The sequence below is a fragment of the Pseudophryne corroboree genome, chromosome 1 (assembly GCF_028390025.1).
Source record: "Pseudophryne corroboree isolate aPseCor3 chromosome 1, aPseCor3.hap2, whole genome shotgun sequence".
NCBI classification, from domain to species: Eukaryota; Metazoa; Chordata; class Amphibia; order Anura; family Myobatrachidae; genus Pseudophryne; species Pseudophryne corroboree.
The window spans coordinates 238,961,204-238,984,029 of record NC_086444.1 but is presented as its reverse complement, the minus strand read 5'-3'; the positions used below and the strand labels follow the sequence as shown (position 1 = coordinate 238,984,029).

Genomic DNA, 22,826 nt, shown 5'->3' with positions numbered 1-22,826 from the left:
TGGGGAGAGATGTGTGCTGAGCGAACCGCTCAGCCCACATCTCTACCCCCGCTCAGCACAGCGCGATGTGTGCTGAGCGTGCGGGAGGGAATGAGCGACCTGCTAGGTCCGCGCATCGCTATCGCTGTGGGGGTACACGCAGAGAGATCACTGCTTAAAATCTAAGCAATCTATTCAGATTGCTTAGATTTTAAGCAACGATTGTTCCGTGTGTAACCCCCTTTAGCCTCTACCACCACTGATGGGAGGTTATTGCACTTATCCACTATCCTTTCTGTGAAGTCATTTTTTCTTAAATTTCTCCTGAACCTCCCCCCCTCCAGTCTCAGTGTATGTCCTCGAGTTCTAATACTTCTCTTGCTTTGAAGAATGTTTCCCTCCTGAACTTTGTTAAGACCCTTGATATATTTGAAAGTTTCTATCATGTCCCCCCTTTACCTTCTCTCCTCCAAACTGTACATGTTAAGATCTTTTAGCCTTTCCGGGTAAGTTTTGTGATGTAGGCCATGCACCATTTTAGTTGCCCTTCTTTGAACACTCTCTAATGTATTTATATCCTTCAGGAGATATGGTCTCCAGAACTGGACACAGTATTCCAGATGGGGCCGTACCAATGACCTATAAAGTGGCATTATCGATTCTTTTTTTCCTGCTACTGATTCCTCTCCCTATGCAACAAAGCATCTGACTTGCCTTTCTCATTGTTTTGATGCATTGCTTGCCTGCCTTTAAGTCACTTGAAATAGTGACTCCTAAATCCCTTTCCTCCTCAGTAGTTTCCATTATAGTACCCTTGATACTATATTTAGCTTTTGGGTTTTTGAGACCCAAGTGCATGATTTTGCATTTTTTTTCATTAAACTGTAGTTGCCACGTTCTTGACCATTTCTCAAGCCTACCTAGGTCATCAATCATTTGTTTTACCCCTCCCGATGTGTCTACCCTTTTGCATAGCTTTGTATCATCTGCAAAAAGGCATACTTTCCCTTCAATATCATTTACAATGTCACCAACAAAGATATTAAAGAGAACTGGATGCCTGGGGTTCTCCACTGGTAACATTTCCCTCCATAGGTTGCACTCCATTTACTGCAACTGTCTGTTTACCTTCCTGCAACCAGGTTCTTATCCATTTAACTGTTTTATAATCCACCCCCACGCTTTCAAGTTTATTTAGCAGTCTGCGATGTGGGACAGTGTCAAAAAAATCAATGATTTGTTTGTCATGATCTCCCACCAGTAAATCCATGCTGTTTTGGATCCTGTAAATTGTTTGATTTAAGATATTCCACAACTCTTACTTTCCCTACTACTGAAGTAAGGCTTACTGGTCTGTAGTTAGTTGCTTCTTCCTTGCTTCCACTTTTGTGCAGTGGAACTACATTTGCTCGCTAGGCATACGCAAGTGGTTAGTAACTGCCCATTTTCTGGGAGTGTCAGTAAAAATGCAGGCATTCCCAAGCGTTTTCTGGGAGGGTGTGTGACGTCAGCTCTGGCCCAAAATAGCCTGTTTGTATCGCACTGTAGGAGTAAGTCCTGGGCTACACACAGACTGGAAAAAATAATTAGATGGTGAGTTGCGAAAACGGATCTGCAGATGCCCACTGTCTGGCGAAGACACTTGCACAAAGTGGGTTTCCACTTTCTATGGGCGGCAGCTATCTGATTGCAGACCTGTGCAAAAATGCAGAGGAGCGATCAGGTCTGAATTAGGCTCTTTGTATTTGACCCAATCACAAGTCCTGTGGCTTAACCAGGTAGTTTAATTTCCTGAATGAGTGATGGTACAGCTGTACTCATTGTTACAATGGTTAATGGCATGAAGCAGAGCAGGGTTCTGAGCACTCACCAGCCAGTATGTGTCTCCTTGATACAAGTAGCATTGCCAGGTACTGGAACAGCAGTATCGCAGGGGGACTTAGTCGTAGTCTCTCGAAGCTTCGGAAGAGGCATCCATTTCCCAGTATGTCACTCATATAACATAACAAGATGTCGCTGTGCATGTGTAGTGGTAAAACCAGTGTCCATCTTGGTAAGGGAATAAAGCATCATCCCTGGAGGAGCCATGCTGGAGTCATGTTCAAAGACACACCAGCAATGCAAAAAGCTGTGGGCACTGTGGCTCTCTGAGCTTGCCACAGGGTATATTCTCCCATAGAGGGAGAATCACCTACCTCGCTGGTTTTCCCGGTGCCGGAATTGTACCACTATGCGGGACTCCGGCATTGGCATTGCGATCCCATGCCGCAGAATGTTAACCGCTTTCCACGGGGAGTCTTGGGGGCTTTGACAAGGGTCCGGAAAGCCTAGCTATACCTACCGTATATTGTAGTCGGCCACTAGAGCTTGTTTCTACTCTTCACAACTCAGTGCCTGCTCACTGGAATAGGCCATGAATATTATGAGACTTATACTTTACAGACTGGCAATAATAACCTTATTGACTTCCCAAAATGTTAGATAGACAGCTCACAGTTTTCAAATGTTATAGCAACTTTTCACGCAAGATGCTGATGGTCTTCTCTGGTCGCCTGCTCCTGCTTGCTTTTAGCAAATGATTACATTACCTACAGTTCCTCAGCAACAATTAATCCTCTGCCCAAATAACATTCCTATAAATTTTATATCTGGCAATTCCCAGGCAGGTTGACATCTTTGATGGGATTTGGGGCAGCTGAGACCCTGCTCTTAACTCAGTAGCAGCAGTAATTACAGGGGTTCTATTTTCTTCCTGCCGTTTAGATTGACGATCTGTTTCATCACCAGTGCCTCAGCGTATTCTCTGACAAATGTTCCATTTCCATCTCCTCACCTTGATTATCACTAGATATCACCAGTATTATCAAAATATCACTGCAGTAATCTGTGAACTGATATTTTTTTATCACTAATCACAGAGCCTTAAATACATTTGAGGTCATAATCTTCTCAATGGCATAAATTCAAAGCACTTCAGTGTGTGAAACTGAATTCCCAATGTATACAGAGAATGGTGACTATACTGGGTAATACAATTTTTTTTTACTGTTGGTTGGTACAAACAGTGTGAAATATAATTTTCTCCAGCAGTCATTTCAAAACACTATTAATAAGAATTTTCTCTTATTTTTGAATGTTATACGGCAACAGTAAATGGTACATTCAGGTAAAGCCCCTTTTCACAGCTGAATAACGAAGAAGAAAGGTACCCCAGATAAATACTGGGCACACACATTCTCATTCATGACAGCTTGCTAATGCAACATTCATAACTGCCAGTTACCACTGGGCATCCTGGTTTTGATGCAAGCAAGCGAACCTAATTGGGAGTTGGACGTAAATGGACTCTCAAAATGCGTATGAGAAAAATGTGTATCTGTGTTATGTATTCAGAGTCAATCTAAAATGTACATTTCAAGCTGTGACCCCTTGTCGTACCTGGCTGACATGTGACAGCAACGAGAGACATAGTTTCACTGTCACTACAGAAAATTCTGAAAAACACAGTACACCATGGAAACACATTACCGTTAACAGTCGGATAGAGCAGATAAGTACCCAAGTGTATTGGTGTATCTGCAGTGCTTAGCAAAGGAGATGCAAATATAGAAATGTGTTTGTTTTAATGACAATACTTTAGAACGTATGTGTTATGCACACCAGTGCCAGCAGGAATGTACTGGTGTCTGAACGGTGAGGGCTGCAAAACAAATGAACTCACAGACAGACTGGGGAATATGACATTACATACACAGAAGGTGATAGGGTAACAAAATAAACACAAAGTGAACAGAGAAGCCAAAAGGCTAAGAAACTGGGTGTCTCCCTAATATTAGGAATGCTCAGATGGAAAGAAGCAAGATGTAGTGATTTAATACGTAGAGAACCCGAAATGCTGTTGCTAAGGGCAACAGCAAAACCATAAAGGGTTACCAACGTGTGTGGCAGTAAACTCCTTGGTCAGAGATGGCATAATAGACACAAGGAGAGTCTCCACAATCCTTGTCCTCACTTGCAGTGCACTGGTTCAGCTTACTGCCACTAAACTGACACCTGAACACCTTGCACAGTGAGAAAGGATTTTGGCAGGCAAGTCTGAGAATACAGCCGCAAACTTGCTAGGTTCACAGAGTAGCAAAAGAACCCCAGCAGGTTAAACGACTGACTCCAGTCTTACTGCTAGGTCTGGATTGGCAGAGTGTAATACCAAATCCCAAGGCCTATTTGCAGTAAGCAACAAACAAATACAAAGTTTACACAGTACTAGCTAGCTTTCAGGAACTGACTAACCAACAAAGATTCAGCAGCATCTGCCTAACCTGAGAAGAGGGTTTATATAGCAGGTGCTGTCCACGCCCCACTCAGACCTCACAGACTGTGAGCACAAAAACCAGCACCGGATCCCCTGCCGTGCACAGAGCCTGTAACCACTGCACAGCAAAAGACCCGAACCGGAGTATCAGCTACGCTCAGGTTACTCCGCTAGCACTTGTCTCCCGGTTGCCATGACGACGTGGCAGCACAGAGCAGGAGACCCTAACAGTACCCCCCCTCTGACGAGGGGTCAAAGAACCCCTACCACCGGGTTTATCGGGGAAATGCGAGAAGAAAGAGCGTAACAGTCTGGGGGCATGAAGATCACAACTGCGCACCCACGACCGCTCCTCCGGGCCATACCCCTTCCAGTGCACCAAAAATGACAGCTGACCCCGAACCATCTTGGAGTCAAGAATCCTTTCAACAACAAACTCCCTCTGGCCACGTATCAGAAGAGGGGAATGTCTTCCACTGGAAGAAGGATTACTAATCGCCCGTTTTAAAAGGGAACAATGAAATGTTTTATTGATACCCAAAGAACGGGGTAGATCTAACTGAAATGCCACCGGATTGATAACCCTAGTGATCTTATAAGGACCGATGAACCGGGGGCCTAACTTATGAGATGGCTGTCTCAACTTCAAATTCTTGGTAGACAACCAGACGAAGTCCCCTAATTTGAAGCTGCAGGGTCTTTTCCGCTTATCAAAAACCCTTTTGGTCACTAATGACACAGACACCAGGGCTTTCTTCACTTTCCTCCAAATACCTCTAAGGACCGAAACCACAGAGGAACCACCAGGCGTGGAGTCCAGGGGGTCAAAAGAATTGGCCTTAGGATGATGCCCATTCACACAAAGGAAGGGAGAGATCCCTGTAGCAGAGTGAGCTGCGTTGTTATAGGCAAACTCTGCCATGGACAGATGAGCAACCCAGTCAGTCTGACACTTGGAGACATAACACCTGAGGAACTACTCCAAGGACTGGTTCACCCTTTCAGTCTGCCCATTAGACTGCGGATGGTAGCCTGACGACAAGCTGACAGAAATCTGGAGATCGGAACAAAATGCCCTCCAGAATTTGGCCACAAACTGGGATCCGCGGTCAGAGACCACATCAAGTGGCAACCCGTGGAGGCGCACAACATGCAGCATAAATAATTCAGACAGGCGTCTGGCCGATGGCAGCCCAACCAATGGAACGAAGTGCGCCATCTTCGAAAATCTGTCAACGACAACCCAGATGGCTGTCATCCCCGAGGATTTGGGCAAGTCCACCACAAAATCCATTGAAATGTGGGTCCATGGCTTAGATGGAATAGAGAGTGGATGTAATGGGCCAACAGGAACCCCTCTAGGAGTCTTATTTCGGGCACAGATGTCACATGCCCGAACCCACTGATCCACATCCCTAGCCACCGAGGGCCACCACACCGCCCTAGATAGCAACTCCCGAGTTCTGGCAATACCCGGGTGACCTGCCGACTTCTTGGCATGGAATTCCAGGAACACTCGCTGTCTTAACCTAGGAGGCACAAACAAAAGACCTACCGGAAGGTCTGGAGGAGCCTGCTCCTGTGCTCTAAGGACTAATGACAAGAGGTCCTGGGTAATGCCCACTTTAATACATGATGGGGACACAATGGGCAATGGCTCCTCGGTGGTCTCCTGGATTGGAGCAAAACTCTGCGAGAGCGCATCAGCCTTGATGTTTTTTGACCCAGGGCGATATGTTATCAAAAAATTAAAGCGAGCAAAAAACAAAGCCCATCGTGCCTGCCTGGCATTGAGGCGCTTCGCTGACTCTAAATATGCCAAATTCTTATGGTCGGTGAGAATTGAGACCACAAACTTAGCCCCCTCAAGCCAGTGTCTCCACTCCTCGAGTGCATCCTTAATAGCCAACAATTCCCGGTTACCCACGTCATAATTCATCTCGGCAGGCGAAAATTTACGGGAAAAGTAAGCACAGGGATGAAGGCGATTATCAGACACCCCCATCTGAGAGAGCACTGCCCCAATACCCATCTCAGAGGCATCCACCTCCACCACAAAAGGACGCTCTGGATCTGGGTGTCGCAGCACCTTGGCCGAGACAAATGCCCTTTTGAGACGGGCAAAAGCCGCTTTGGCCTCACAAGACCAGTGCGCAACATCCGCCCCTTTCTTAGTGAGTGCCACCAAGGGCGCCACTATAGACGAAAATCCAGCGATAAATCGTCTATAAAAATTTGCAAAGCCCAGAAAACGCTGAAGCGCCTTCAAACTAGTGGGCTGCACCCAATCCAGGACTGCCTGTACCTTGGAACCCTCCATTTGGAAACCTTCTGGGGAGATAATATATCCTAGAAATGCGATTTGCTGAACTTCAAATTCGCACTTCTCCAGCTTCGCCCCAAGCCGGTGGTCTCTGAGTTTCTGGAGGACTAAGCGTACATGCTTCCGATGTTTCTCCAGGGAATGGGAGAAGATTAGGATGTCATCTAAGTATACAACTAAGAATCTATCCAAATATTCCCTGAGCACATCGTTCATGAAGTCCTGGAAGACTGCCGGAGCATTACAGAGCCCAAAAGGCATCACCAAATATTCATAATGCCCTGAGTGGGTATTAAAGGCAGTCTTCCATTCATCCCCCTCTCTTATTCGGATTAGATTGTACGCACCGCGTAGGTCAATCTTAGAAAAAATGGTGGCAGTACGAAGCTGGTCAAACAAGACCGAAATGAGAGGCAGTAGGTATGAGTTTTTAATCGTGATACGGTTCAATTCCCTGAAGTCGATGCAGGGTCGCAACGAACCGTCCTTTTTACCCACGAAGAAGAACCCCGACCCAACTGGAGACTGTGAAGGTCTGATAAATCCCTTAGCCAAGTTCTCCTGAATGTACTCTGCCATAGCCTGAGTCTCAGGACGTGACAGGGAGTACAACCTGCTCTTGGGAAGCTTAGTATTCGGCAACAAATCAATGGCACAGTCATAGGGGCGATGGGGAGGTAGTACCTCTGCAACTCTTTTGGAGAACACGTCCGCAAAATCTGCATAACATCCTGGCAATCCTGGCAAACTTAGCTGCGAAAGCCTGACTGGAAGGCTCAAGCAACTCCTGAAACAATCAGTACCCCAACTAAGAATCTCCCCAGAGACCCAGTCAAATTGAGGATTGTGGGCCCTTAACCAGGGTAACCCCAACACCAATGGGGCAAAAGTACAGACAGTTACATAAAAGGACAATTTTTCAGAGTGTGTGGCTCCAATAGACAAAGAAATCTGGCTAGTGCAAGAGGTAATTTTACCCTGGGATAATGGTTCCCCGTTTAACCCACAAATCTCAATTTCCGATGCCAAGGGTACTAAGGGAACAGAGTGTTTCAGGGCGAATTGGCGGTCCATAAAAACCACGTCGGCCCCACTGTCCACAAAGGCCTCAGTCTTGACAGTTTGACCGAGGATCTTCAAGGTCACCGGAATGATAAAAGTCTTCTTGGGAAATTCTGACTTCTGGCCTGACAGGATATTTCCCATCACCCTCAGGCCCTGAAGTTTTCCGGCTTTTCTGGGCATGATACTACCACATGACCTTTATTCCCACAGTACAAACATAACCCCTGCTGTCTCCTCCGCGTCTTCTCACGCGAGGAGAGGCGGGTAGCCCCAATCTGCATAGGCTCCTCAGAAAATTCCTCAGAGTCTGAGGTTCCCTTGGGAAAGAAGGAAACCTCGGTCTCCCTTTCAAGCCTGCGCTCTCTCAGCCATCTATCCACCCGAATGGATAACTGCATGAGCTGATCCAAGCTATCAGGCAAGGGATATTATACCAGTTGGTCTTTTAACTGGTTAGAAAGACCTCTTCGGTACCGGTGTCTCAGGGCTGGGTCATTCCACTGGGTATCATGGGCCAACCTCCGAAACTCTGTACAATAAACCTCAACTGGCCTTCGCCCTTGCTTAAGGATCGAAATCTGAGCCTCGGCTGAGGCCGTCTTGTCAGGGTCATCATACAACATGCCCAGTGCTGTAAAAAAAGCATCAACACTTTTAAGCGACGGACAGTCAGGCTGCAACCCATATGCCCAGACCTGTGGGTCTCCTTGTAGCAAGGAAATCACTATGCCCACCCGCTGAATCTCCGACCCAGAAGACTGAGGCCTAAGCTGGAAATATAGCTTGCAGCTCTCCTTGAAACAAAAGAACTGCGAGCGATCTCCAGAAAAACGATCCGGGAGATTTACTTTCGGCTCCTTAACCCCTGAAGGTACTGCTGCTGCGGGAGCTCCGCCAGCGGCCTGCGAGGTGTGCATTTTAATGGACAAATCATTAAATTGTCGAGTCAGGACCTGCACCTGATCGACCACCTGTTGCAAAGTATTTTGAGGGGTATGCTCCATATTCCCACAAAATTTCAACAGGAGTATTAGGCTGCTGAATATGTTATGCACACCAGTGCCAGCAGGAATGTACTGGTGTCTGAACGGTGAGGGCTGCAAAACAAATGAACTCACAGACAGACTGGGGAATATGACATTACATACACAGAAGGTGATAGGGTAACAAAATAAACACAAAGTGAACAGAGAAGCCAAAAGGCTAAGAAACTGGGTGTCTCCCTAATATTAGGAATGCTCAGATGGAAAGAAGCAAGATGTAGTGATTTAATACGTAGAGAACCCGAAATGCTGTTGCTAAGGGCAACAGCAAAACCCTAAAGGGTTACCAATGGGTGTGGCAGTAAACTCCTTGGTCAGAGATGGAATAATAGACACAAGGAGAGTCTCCACAATCCTTGTCCTCACTTGCAGTGCACTGGTTCAGCTTACTGCCACTAAACTGACACCTGAACACCTTGCACAGTGAGAAAGGATTTTCGCAGGCAAGTCTGAGAATACAGCCGCAAACTTGCTAGGTCCACAGAGCAGCAAAAGAACCCCAGCAGGTTAAACGACTGACTCCAGTCTTACTGCTAGGTCTGGATTGGCAGAGTGTAATACCAAATCCCAAGGCCTATTTGCAGTAAGCAACAAACAAATACAAAGTTTACACAGTACTAGCTAGCTTTCAGGAACTGACTAACCAACAAAGATTCAGCAGCATCTGCCTAACCTGAGAAGAGGGTTTATATAGCAGGTGCTGTCCACGCCCCACTCAGACCTCACAGACTGTGAGCACAAAAACCAGCACCGGATCCCCTGCCGTGCACAGAGGCTGTAACCACTGCACAGCAAAAGACCCGAACCGGAGTATCAGCTACGCTCAGGTTACTCCGCTAGCACTTGTCTCCCGGTTGCCATGACGACGTGGCAGCACAGAGCAGGAGACCCTAACAGTATGTGCAGTCTTCCCCATCTCCAAGTCTGAAGGATTATTTACTTGTGTAAAACGAGTGTGTACTGCATTGTAAAATCACTTTTAACCAGTTGCCTGGCATGGTTACATCAGATGCGACCACACCAAGGGCTTAATTCAGACCTGATCGCAGCAGCAAAGTTTTTCTCTAATGTTTAAAACCATGTGCACTGCAGGTGGGGCAGATATAATGTGCAGAGAGAATTAGATTTGGGTGCGGTGTGTTCAAACTGAAATCTAAATTGCAGTGTAAAAATAAAGCAGCCAGTATTTACCCTACACAGACACAACATAACCCACCCAAATTTAAATCTCTTCACGTTACATCTGCCTCACCTGCAGTGCACATTGTTATGCCCATTAGAGAAAGATTTTGCTGCTGCGATGAGGTCTGAATTATGCCCCAAGTTGGGCTTTCTGTGACATGGTCGCATCTGATCACATACTACAAGCGGCTGCTGGAAATCTTTCGGCAGTAGCCAGGCTCAGACCACAAGGCTGGCCTCTTAGATGCTGCAGCATCCTCCCAACATCGGCACATCCTCCTCCTGCCAGCTGGTGGAGCAGAAGGGTGATCCCACCCACAACTGCAGAAAGACATTCTTTGGGGGCTAAGGGAATCTTAGCAGCTTTCCTTCTCCACTAATCACAGTCACTGCCAGATCAAAGCAGCTGCGATCGGCGATCCTAATCTTTACAGGTTGTAATGGGTTTTTTTTGTTTTCCATTTTATATGTATAAAACTATTTTTTCCAAAAATGTCCCCAAAATTGTGGATTTTTTTAAATGATCAGATTATGTAAATAATAGTTATTTAAACCTGATTCAGTATAATTTTATTAACAAATTTGCATATTTGTTAATAAAATTACACTTAATCGGTTTTAACCACTTGCCTGGCATGGTTGCATCATATGCGACCATGCCTGCAAGTGCTTTATCTGACCTGGTCGCACAGGATGCGACCAGTCAGATAGAGAGTGTTAACAGCGGCAGAAAAGAGAAACTTCCCTCCGCTGCTGCTATCAGAAGGACCGGAAGGTCCCTCCCGCTGTGTCTGCCATGCTGCCGATCATTGCTGATCGGTCAGCATGACAGGATCCCCCACCCCCAGCGACTACAGACAATAGCAGCCGCTGGGGAGTGTAAATTAGCCCCCCCCCCCCCCCCCAAGCCACCCCCAGACCCCCCCTGTAAACCTGGAGGCTGTCCGGGATCTAAAAAGTAAAGTCGTGATGGTCGCGATGTTACCGATGTTCCTATGGTCGCGATCTTCCCGATCGATGTTTCAGTGTTTTTAACAAATCATTTTGGATAGGGTTAAATTCATGTTCTTCACCTAATTCACTCATAAAAAAAGAAAACCAATTTCAGAGCGGTTTTTGGGGAAGAAAAATTGTCAGTAAAGTGGTTAAATAGCTATTACAGGTTGAGTATCCCATATCCAAATATTCCGAAATACGGAATATTCCGAAATACGGAATTTTTTGAGTGAAATAGTGAAACCTTTGTTTTCTGAAGGCTCAATGTACACAAACTTTGTTTGACACAAAAAGTTATTAAAAATGTTGTATTAAATTACCTTCAGGCTGTGTGTATTAGGTGTATATGAAACATATATGAATTGTGTGAATGTACACACGCTTTGTTTAATGCACAAAGTTATTAAAAATATTGGCTAAAATGACCTTCAGGCTGTGTGTATAAGGTGTATATGAAACATAAATACATTCTAAGCTTAGACCTGGGTCCCATCGTCACGATATCTCATTATGGTATGCAATTATTCCAAAATGCGGAAAAATCCGATATCCAAAATACTGCTGGTCCCAAGCATTTTGGATATGTTATACTCAACCTTTATTTACATAATTTGATAATAAAAAATGTTGACAATTTTGTGGACGTTTTAGAAGTTTTGCGACAAATGTCACAACTGTCAACATTACACGTACACCAGGGACAGAGCTGACACAAGAGCACTCCTTTATTGAACTTTGTTTGAGACTGCACACTCACTGCAAGTGCACTCATTCATTTCCCAACCACTCCAGCCCATCTCAGCCTACTAATCGCAGTCTAAAGTCAGATTTGAGACAGAAAAGACATGCAGAAAGTTGTACATGCGCAGTAAATAAAACACCACAGTTTGACAATGAAAAAACTCTGAACTTACTCTTGTGACTGAATAAGGCCCAAAGAGCCTGATACAGAGTTGGACGCTGTGACAGCCATCCTTGCGGCTTTTGCTGGTCGCGTCCATGACTTTATGATAGGACTGATGCTAAGCCCTTCTCTGGTGTAAAACTTTGTGTACAAAAGTTTAAGGAATGAGGGCCTATTTCAGACTGGTCTGAAGCCCTTTGGGGAGTGCGGGGGCGGGCCGTGGCAGCTGCATGATGTCACACGCAGCCGCTGCAACCCAGGATGCAGCGGGTAGCCGCCTGCCAGCGCAGCTTGGCTGTGCAGACAAGGAGCTACTCGGCGGGTGCAAAAGCATTGTCGCCGTGCGATGCTTTTGCACCCAAGCGGGGGAGGGGAGACAGGACCTGACACAGACGCTGCATTACTGTCCGTCGGTGGATTGCTGCTATCAGGAAATGACATTCCCATTATCGTTTCATGTTCATGCAAATGCACCTGATCTGGAAATGGGTGGTCTTCAGGTTGCCAGCGGCCGGGCTCCCGACGACCACCATACCGGCACCGGAATCCCGACCGCCGGCATACCGACAACTTTTCTCCCTTTTGGGGGTCCACGACCCCCTGGAGGGAGAATAGATAGCGTGGTGCCACCGTGCCCGCAGCGTGGCAAGCGCAGCGAGCCCGCAAGGGGCTCATTTGTACTCGCCCAGCTGTCGGTATGCCGGCGGTCGGGATTCCGGTGCCGGTATGCTGGTCGCCGGGAGCCCAACCGCCGGCAACACATACTACACCCTCTGGAAATAGCTGCATATAATGTCAGGAACAGTATCTATTATGACTGTGAGGGGTTGATGCATGATCCTCATAACAAGCATGGCCACTGACAGTGTTAAAAAAACTTGTATCTGCCTTTGTATATGGATTTAATCTACCCTATTAGATATTATTCAAGGATTGTAAGCTTTCACGAGCAGGGCCCTCTTCCTCCCTCACCTATACTACCATCTCACTGCCCACAATGGCACCAAACATTTGTATTCAACAGCCAGTGCTACATTTGTATTGACAACAACAGTGTCTATATAGCTTGTATTCTATGTTCTGCAATATTTTGTACTTTGTCTTTTTAAAAAAAAAAAAATCTTGATTTATTTTAACTGTTCTGCTTATGTATGGCACTTCGAAACTCTTTTGGGACCACATAAATAAAGGATAATAATAATAAACGTTATATACTTGAAAATTCATTTTTTGCAGTCAATTTAAACATATTACAAATCAATTTCTACATTTTTGAATCAGTTATACACACCTATGCTTGATCTCTGTGATATTAAGGGGCTTCAGTGTTGACCTGCTCACCACTTCTCAGACCCTGAGTTTGGCCAGAGTGGTTAGTTATGCCGCTTTCACATCGCAATGCGGGAATTGAAAATGGGTCCTTCCCAGGTGCGACCTGGCATTGGACCGTCAGGACTGGCTTCCCGACACAGCAATAATCCTGGTCCTGGTTGCCATCGAGGACAGGGGCAGCATCGGGGGCGGAGGCGGCACTGGGAGATGAGATAGTCTCCACGCCGCCTCTGCCTATACTGTGAACGGGTCCTGGGTCACATCAACCCGGCAACACGTTCATACTGCACCTGACCCTGTAATAACCTGGGAATAACCCTTCTTTATTCCTGGGTTGAAATACCGGGTTAGGCGACCCAGGAATTCGGCAGTCCCCCCTTTCACACCGCACAGCGACCCGGCAATATACCGGGTTGATATCGGGTTATTTATGCTGTGTGAAAGGGATTTTACATGGTAGTGTTGTTTCGCTTCTAAAACACATCTTTCAACTGTAGCACAGCTGAAATCTGGGCTGACCCCTCTTCTGTGGGACATTATGGTATATTTTTGTTTGGTTAATTGAATACATTGGAAATTCAGAAATACAGCATGAGCGGCACTTTACATCACAGATGAGAGTACCTTATGCTATATGTGCCTTTACATTCATGACTGATTTAGTTTCAAGTGTATCTAACATTCCTATGATGTAAACAATCCACATTTTGGGCCTAATTCTGAGTCGGTATCACTGGTGATATTGAACGCACTGAAGCAATGTTTTCATCGGATTCTGAGTCACACAGCGCATGCCCCAGATTTTGTTCGTATAGAGCACCAGTTTAGATGTATTGATGGTGACTGGGAGGTAACAGGGTAGCTAAAAAGACAGACGGAGATATTGTGTTTTATGGGAGTGTAGCAGGCATGTCACTGAAAGCGGTTGCATACAGAGACATAAGAGGCCATACTCAAATAGAGAAACTGCACCTACCATAGGGTTAGAAACATAAACATAGAATTTGACGGCAGATAAGAACCACTTGGCCCATCTAGTCTGCCCCTTTTTTATATTGCACGGGGTGTATACACCTTTTACTCCTATGCCCACTTACAACATTTTTCCTGCTAAGCCCCCTCCATGAGTGCGCTCTCCCACACCAACTACCACTTACTTCCATTCTCCTCAGCTTTAAGCAGTCTGAAAGACACCTACAAGCCTCTCTCACTTCTCCTACACAAGCTTAGGGGGAATTCAATTGCAGGCAAAGGGTGCAACTTGCCGTTGCATCTGCATTTAAACGCTGGCAACAGCACCGCATCTCGCACCCCTCGTCTGCCAGCCCGAATCTCATATTCAAACTAAAGTGCTTGCAACTGTATGTTTTATGCGAGTTTGGGCTGTTGCCACACTGGTTCATCCGGGAGAATGTCTTCGCCCATAATTGAATTTCCCCCCCTGTCTCCATCCCAGTTCTCCCTCCAACACTTTATCACATACAAAAATATACTGGTAGGTTAATTGGCTCCGAACAAAATTAACCCTAGCGTTAATGTGTGTGCGTGTACATGTGGTAGGGAATATAGATTGTAAGCTCCACTGGGGCAGGGACTGATGCATACTTCCCAACTGTCCCGATTTTCGCGGGACAGTCCCGTTTTTTGGGGTCTGTCCCGCTGTCCCACCCGCGGGCCATAGTGTCCCGCGGTGGGGGGGAGCAGTTGGGAGGCTCAGTCTCTCGCTGCCCTGCTTAGCAGAGCAGCGGTGAATAGACGCTGTGCGCATGCGCACAGCGTCTATCCATTGTAGACAGAGGGAGAGGGGGCATGCCAGCGGCTCACGGAGCGCTGGGCATGCCCCCTCAGTGACGAAATTGGGGGCGTGGCTCGCGATCGCGGGTCTTCCAGCGAAGCCACGCCCCCTTTTCATAGGCCACACCTCTTTTTCGGGAGCGCGCGCGGCTTCGCCGCGCGTGTGTCCCTCTTTCAAGGCGGCCAAAGTTGGGAGGTATGCTGATGTGAATGGGCAAATATTCTCTGTAAAGCGCTGCGGAATATGTGTGCACTATATAAGTAACGGATAACAAATAAATAAATACTAGTAGAACTCTTGTTCAGGACCATCTGCCCAATTATTCTTCCTATGGACTCTCTTTATTGTATTTATGCGGTTTACTACATTTGTTTTTAGTTATTCCTCATGTACAACTTCCCCATGTGGTGCTTACCAAATAAAATATAATTGTAATCTCAGTGTGCCAATAAAATGTCCGAAATAATAAGAATTTACTCACCGGTAATTGGTTGGTACAAGTGTTGATGGTGCATCTTTAGATGGTAATTCAGCAGCTATTGACGCTGAAAGTGGACACCTCAGTCTATACACGTTTGGTTGTGTCTATGTTACCTTCGTGCTCAGGACCTGGAAGTGACAAAACGAGAGCGCAGGAAAGAACTTCCGCCCTTACAGCACCTAAATGTTTTCTCCGTTCGTTTGGGGTATTTTATTTTTCTATGCAGCATAGGACGCTCTCCACGCTTCGGGCTCGGTGTCTCGCTCTGCTCGCCACACTTTACTATTCCAAATAGATTGTGACATGGACCCAGGAGGTTATGGGAAAGGTCCTGTCCACAAAGGAAAACTAGACGCTACTATACACGTTTGGACACACAGAAGTGCACAAATAGTGGCATTTGCATAAAGTCGCAGATCTGCGCCTTAAAAAAAGAGGCAGCTGCTGCGTCCAACTCAGAATCAGGCCCATAATATGCAAATCTTGTTTTAGCTATTTAAATGCACATTTATGTACATGGTTGCAACAATACAGGTAGTATTAAGGTGATTTATGGGTTTCCAGCTGTAAAAGGCCAACAGTGCAAAGTTGAATTAAGTAATTCTTCAAAAGCTGACTGGTTTTATTTTTGCACACGTGTCATATACTCAGCCTCCAATTACACTAATGCCTGTTGTATTTCCCCTGCACACATCGCCAAACTATACATCTGCGACTAACCCTTATTATAAACTAATACTCCATCACTAGAACTTCCTCCCAGACTCGTAATCCCTAATATTCCGCCACTATTGTTACACTGTAATGTACACACATACTCCTTGCCCCAGCGTGACGTCACTCCCCTCCCCCCACACCCCATTGTCCTCTTCCTCCACCCAACCACTCAGCGCTGCAGCCGCTGCTGTGTCAACCAAACTTTAGACGGCAGAGCGTCACTATGCGCTGGCACGAGCACGCATGTGTCACCCACGCTCCCCGCCTCTCAGCTCTCATTGGCTGTGGCTGTTCCTTCTGGAGTCCAACGGCGGCTAGCAAGTTAGATACGCTTCCTATCAGACGGAGGAGAGCTCCGCCTGCACCGTCACACCGGCAGCAGCGCTGCGGAGGCTTCAGTCGGCAGCCACCGTCCGGGGGGGAGACTTGGGGCCAGGAGCAGCAACCATGGCCGTGGTAATGATCTCCTGTCCCAGCTCCTGTGTTAGATATTTACATTAGGGTGGAGATGATTTATAGTCGTGTCCTGTATAGCTAGTGATCACAGCACGCTCTGACACATATTTATCATCTGATCTAAGATGATGCTGGCTAACTCCTACTTGAACATACACCTTCGTGATCTTTCTATACGCTGTATAAGCAATCAGTGCTTCCTGTATATGTAGCATTGTAATGTATGTCTCCTGGTCTGTATAATATTCCTGTGTGTTGGTTCCTGTTATCTAGTGTCTTTGTGTAATATTGTCTGTGCCTAAACAGGGTTACCTCTTCGGTACATCATCATTAAAGTTTTCCTGAATTTTTGGTTACATATATTTATGTAACATTATTGTGTCTGACCCCTATCCATAGGCAATCAGCGACACCTGTGGCTGACAATGGGGCTTATTCTGTTTATAATATTCGCTTACATTCTCTAGTTTATGTTTTTGGAAGGTACTGTAAATGTGTGGCTATGTGTTGTAGTGTGTAACTCATAGAATATGAATTATATTGCCTAATCAGTTTAATATTATTTCTTATCATATTAATATAAGTTAATACATTTGGGACAGATATGGAATTATGGCATTGTTGCATGACTTTAAATATATTCTTACTCCTGCACATTTCATGTGTTTTTTGATACTGGTATATTATCTTATTACAGCTTCCCACTGAAATATGACATGTAAGTCAATCACCATATCATGACTAAAACAAAACTATTGCTAGTTTCTATGGACATGCATACTAAGCCAAATACAGAATTATGTAGTCTTAAATCTGCTATAGTGTAATCTAGAACAAATGAGGGTTTTAATTGCAGATTGGAAAACAGGAACTGGGTCCATGACTAAAGATCTGGCCAATGATTGGTCAGTTATTGTGCTGTCTATTATCAATACAACTCGATGAAAACATGATACAGCAACTGACCACATCTATGTATGAGTGCAGTATTATAACTTCTTGCTTTTGGAGTTTGTATGACTATTTGTAATCATTGCATGAAGCCTGTAGATCTGCTGTTAAATAACACAATCCTCATCACACCGTTAGTTGAGATGCTGAAATCTTAAGATATATTTGTTAATTTGAACATGCTAACCCTTATTTTTTTCCTCTTTGTCTAGCTTTATGAATCTGTGAGCCCTTATTTATGCTTCTCCTGAGACAACGGACAGAATTTCACACATTTCTCTCTTGTGCCTTTCTTGGAAATTTATTTCTGTCATTGAAACAGATTTGCTCTCGAACACCCACAAGCTTGTCACACAGTAGAGCAGCCATGGATCTAAAGACGGCAGTGTTCAATGCTGCTCGCGATGGCAAGTTGCGCCTTCTTTCCAAATTGCTGGAAAACAAGGCCAAAGACGAAGTTGTTACCCTTATGTCAGAGAAAACCAATGGGGCAACACCACTTTTAATGGCCGCCCGATATGGCCACCTAGACATGGTGGATTACCTGTTAGATCAGTGTAGTGCCTCTGTGGAGATTGGTGGATCTGTGAATTTTGATGGCGAGACCATAGAAGGGGCACCACCACTCTGGGCTGCATCTGCTGCTGGGCACCTTAAAGTGGTCCAGTCATTACTGGATCACGGAGCTTCCGTCAACAACACAACCCTCACCAACTCCACTCCTTTGCGAGCAGCCTGCTTTGACGGGCACCTGGAGATTGTGAAGTATCTAGTAGAGCACAAAGCTGACTTGGAAGTTGCCAACCGTCATGGGCACACTTGTCTGATGATCTCCTGCTATAAAGGTCACAAAGAGATAGCCCAATTCCTGCTTGAGAAAGGGGCCGATGTTAATAGGAAAAGTGTGAAAGGTAAATGTATAAATTCAGTTAAGTGTTTGACATGTATTTCTACAGGAGCCCTCTAGGAAGATCTTATTTTGTGTTCCATTCATAAAATGTTACAAATTAAGATGTGCCATTTTTACAGTGCCACTATTTTCTACCTATAACTACATAAGTGTTACATTAACATATGACTTAGAAAATACAGTAAACTGTGGCTTAGTGCAATTTTCTGGAAATATAAAAAGTGCATTGTTCTTCATATATGCAAATAATATCCAACATAACTTTTCTGCATTTATGGTCTCTTCTGTTGGCATGCAGTGTTGGTAAGGTTTACAGTTTGAGTGACGCTCGCAGTAATAATATATGTTGCACTTTTAGACATGTTGTTAAAAATACTATGTATGGGGCAGCTGAGTATAGGTGTTGGTGTCAAGTTTTACCTGATCAGTAGCAGGAACTTGGTAATCTAGACCTAGTCTTGGACATGATGCCTCATCTAGCAGCTAGCTACAGGAGACAGCAGCAGCTGGAAGAATTTATAGAGAAAGCGGCTGAGCAAGTTGGTATACTAGTTGAAGATCTTTGTGTGTAAATGCATACATTATGCCTGTGTGTGCATTTTGGCTTTTGTGTTTTGAGTCACATTGAAGTCCACGGTTCTACATGTAACGCATTCCTCGGTGTATTATGTTGTAGACACAATCCTCCATTGTTTAGCTTCTGTAATTACTGGGATGGTGGAAATGATACTGTCCTGAGTTTAGACTGACATTTTGAAGTATAAGGGTCCTTTTATAGTGTTAATTCTAGGATTTTGTTTGGGCAGGGGGCTGATCTGCAACGATGGCATATTTTCATTTTAAAGGGCAAACGTTTGGATGTGTATTGACTTGTAGGCACTAATGTGTGGCAAAGCATTATATATATATCCTTTTCAAATGCTTCCCATTCAACCCTCCAAAAGCCCCTTCAGTGCTTTTCAGCCTTCACCACATGCCATCATACCACCCCACATTCCCCGTCATTGCTCTTTTAGACACCCAACATGCCCCTTCAGACTAAACAGCTTAACAAACCTGGATGCAGCAGGGTAGGGGAGGCACTCCAGCAGCGAATAATGTTGTCATAAGAGAGGGACATATGGTCAGCGATGTGATCAGAGGGCAGTTATGACCACATCTGGGTCATACATAGGCGGGGTCTCTAATGCAAACAGAGTGGTATGCCTTTAGCCTTTGACCAACCACAGCTCTCTAGAGCCATTCCTCTGAGACAGAGCGCTTGTAGAGGGGCAAAGGATCTGCAGAGGGTAACTTGTTTCAGGAGAGCGCACCATGGAAGTAGAGGGCCATGCCTGCCATGTGCTTCCAGTGACTGTCTCCCTGACTAAAGATACATACACAATTAAATATTGACTATCTCCGATTTTGACTCTGCGATTTCCCCTGAACTCCCCGGAGCCCTGAACCACCGATATTGACTATCTTTACTTGAGATTATACTATTTTGACTATACGATGTACTAGATTGTACACAATGCAGTAAAGATAGACTGTGCAGGCAAGGCAATCTTTTCTTGTGATACCGATCCCACGGGAGCACGCTGTGTACATAAGGTGCGATTTGCACTAACTTTCCTTACAATTTTGACTGTGTATAGTCAAAATCGTACTATTACATTGCACCGTGTGTATGCACCTTCAGCCACACATCCCTCAGCTAGGATTGCATACAGGCAGGGAGCATTTCTTAATTTCTAAAATGTGCAGATTAAGGCAACCTGCTGAAACAACCTAGCGGGATATCTACTTTTATGTGCCAAGATTGCAATATAAAAAAATTGTTAGTGTTTTTTACTAAATAGTATAAAATATTTTGTAACAGATGTTTTAATGGGTAAAAAAAACAGTGATTTCTTTATAACTACAGATTGATAATTTCTCTCCGTAAAGGGACTCCCAGAACATTTCCTACAAATCTGTAGTCCTTTGGCATCTGGACCAGGATTATCACATACCTACATACTGTACCATGCCTAAAAAGGACAACAAACACAACCTGGTATTGCTACAGTATGTAGCTGATTGCAACTTCTTGACACAGATTTACAAGCTTGTAAAATACCTTCCAGTGTGCTTTTTTTTTTTTTTTTTAAATTTTCCCCTTTCTTTTTTAAATACTCAGTTAATATAATCTTGGGGGGAGGGGGGGGGGGTTAAATTGTTTTCCCCTGTGGCTGCCACTTGTGGGTGCCTGACGGAGCAATTCAGTTGTTGCTCTGCTCGGCCCACGTGGGAGGGCACATTTCTGCTTGCAGCCTCCTGAGGTGGCTAGTAGAAATATGAGAATACTCTGTGGTTTGGGCACCCCAACCAGGCGTTTAGCCACTATACGCAGCTAAACCTGGTATAATTGGGCGCGATAAACGTGATCATGGGCATCTGGAACAATGAAATTACCGGTAGTCTGTCGGGCGCCCATTAAGTATTGTGGCTGTGTGAAGATTTGAATCTCCTCCTAGGACATTAATGGTATTTGAGTACATCAGATCCTCTAACCTTGAAATTTTGACATCTGTATGTATAGACCATTCTAGATGATTGTCCCAGTGATGCAGTAAGTGATACAGACTGAGTGCAAATATCTGAATCTCATCCAAAATAGCCATCCACTTATGGGGCCAGGTTGGTAAATCGCATTTTGTGCATGTGCTGCAGCGATCTGCAGCTCTATAGAACCAGGATTACAGTGGTGGGGTGGGAAGTTGGGACTTATTTCATCGGCATTCAATAAAAATAACTAATAAATAATTCACTAGTGTGAATCGTTGAAGTATAAATTGTTGACACCACTAGTCTAGTATGATCAGACAGGCAGAGCTCTGGGAGAAATGGCTGAATGTACGAACACCTGGGTCTCAGACTGGCGGGAGGGATCTTTTTATGCTGGTTATCTCCCTCAAGGCAGTGCAAGAACAGGTCTACAATACAGTATCATTAAAGTATTGCTCACTTTAAATTTCTTCTACTGGCAAACTGATGCCAGTAGTAAAACATGTAAACAGCTTTACTGCAATCCAGTGTCCTTTTATGAACTACCTTGATCCTCTGGCACTATTAAGTATAGTTTCACTTCACTTTATGTTCCAAACTTGTAGTTTGAAATATGTAGGTATATCTAATAATATTATTATTATTATTATTATTATTCAACTTTATTTATATGGCGCCACAAGGTTTCCACAGGTCCCAATTACAGAGTACATAAACGAATAATCAAAACAGGAAAACAGCAACTTAGTTGAAGACCATATAGGACAAGTACAGGGTAAGTAGCTACATCAGCAGATGACACTGGAATAAGTATCAGGGTGGCAGAAAACCACAAGATTTGGTGCTGTCGAAGATTATTGAAGTATGAAAAGGATAAGCATAGGAAGGAAGAGGGACCTACTTAATAATAATAATAATAATAATAATATTATTATTATCCTTTATTTATATGGCGCCACAAAGGTTTTGCAGCGCCCAATTACAGAGTACATAAACAAATACTCAAAACAGCTACTTACAGTTAAAGGCAATTTAGGACAAGTTCATGGTAAATAAACATAGCTACATCAGCAGTTGACACTGAAATAAGTATCACGGTGGCAGAAAACTGGGATTTAGTGCCGTTGAAGATTATTAAAGTAAGAAAAGGCTAAGCATAGAAAGGAAGAGGGCCCTACTCGTGAGAGCTTACATTCTAAAGGGGAGGGGCAGCAGACAGAGGTGACATAGATTGGGTAGACAGTGTGGAACAGAGGGTTAGGATGAGATTTGGCTGGGTTTGGTTTAGACGTGGGTCTTGAGAGCCTGTGTGAAGTTTTGTGGAGAGTCTGAGGGGGAGAGGTAGGGAATTCCAGGGAAAGGGAGCAGCAAGTGAAATATCGTGGTAGTGGGTGGAAGTAATCGGTAGGCAGGAGAGGTGGCGTGCATTAGCAGAGCGAAGAGGATGGGTGGGAGTGTAAAGGGAGATAAGGTCAGAGATGTAAATGCGAGAGGATTGGGTGAGGGCTTTGTAGGTGAGTTTGAGTAGCTTGAAATGGATTCTGGAAGGGAAACCAGTGAAGGGCTTGTAGGAGAGGGGAGGTGGACGTAGTGTGTTTGGTGAGGAAGATGAGCCGGGCTGCAGCATTGAGTATAGATTGGAGTGGCGAGAGGCATTTGTCAGGCATGCCAGTCGGGAGTAGATTACAATAGTCCAGTCTGGAGATGACCAGTGAGTGGATAAGGGTCTTGGTAGCATCCTGGGTCAGAAAGGGTCTGATCCTGGAAATATTTTTGAGAAGAAAATGACAGGTTTGTGAGAGGTGCTGAATGTGTGGTTTTGAAGGAGAGGGAGGAATCGAGGATTTC

The 22,826-nt window shown here is 44.9% G+C and overlaps 1 protein-coding gene across 1 annotated transcript in view; it reads left to right on the top strand.

The window, feature by feature from the left end:
- Nucleotides 1–16,341: 16,341 nt before the first annotated feature.
- The window catches only part of FEM1C (fem-1 homolog C), a 57,923-nt gene continuing 51,438 nt past the window's right edge, over nt 16,342–22,826 (top strand). Inside the window, exons 1-2 of the mRNA XM_063964154.1 lie at nt 16,342–16,585; nt 17,749–18,447. Of these exons, the coding sequence (XP_063820224.1) occupies nt 17,775–18,447 (673 nt within the window). The 5' untranslated portion in view covers nt 16,342–16,585; nt 17,749–17,774. The remainder of the gene's footprint in view (nt 16,586–17,748; nt 18,448–22,826) is intronic.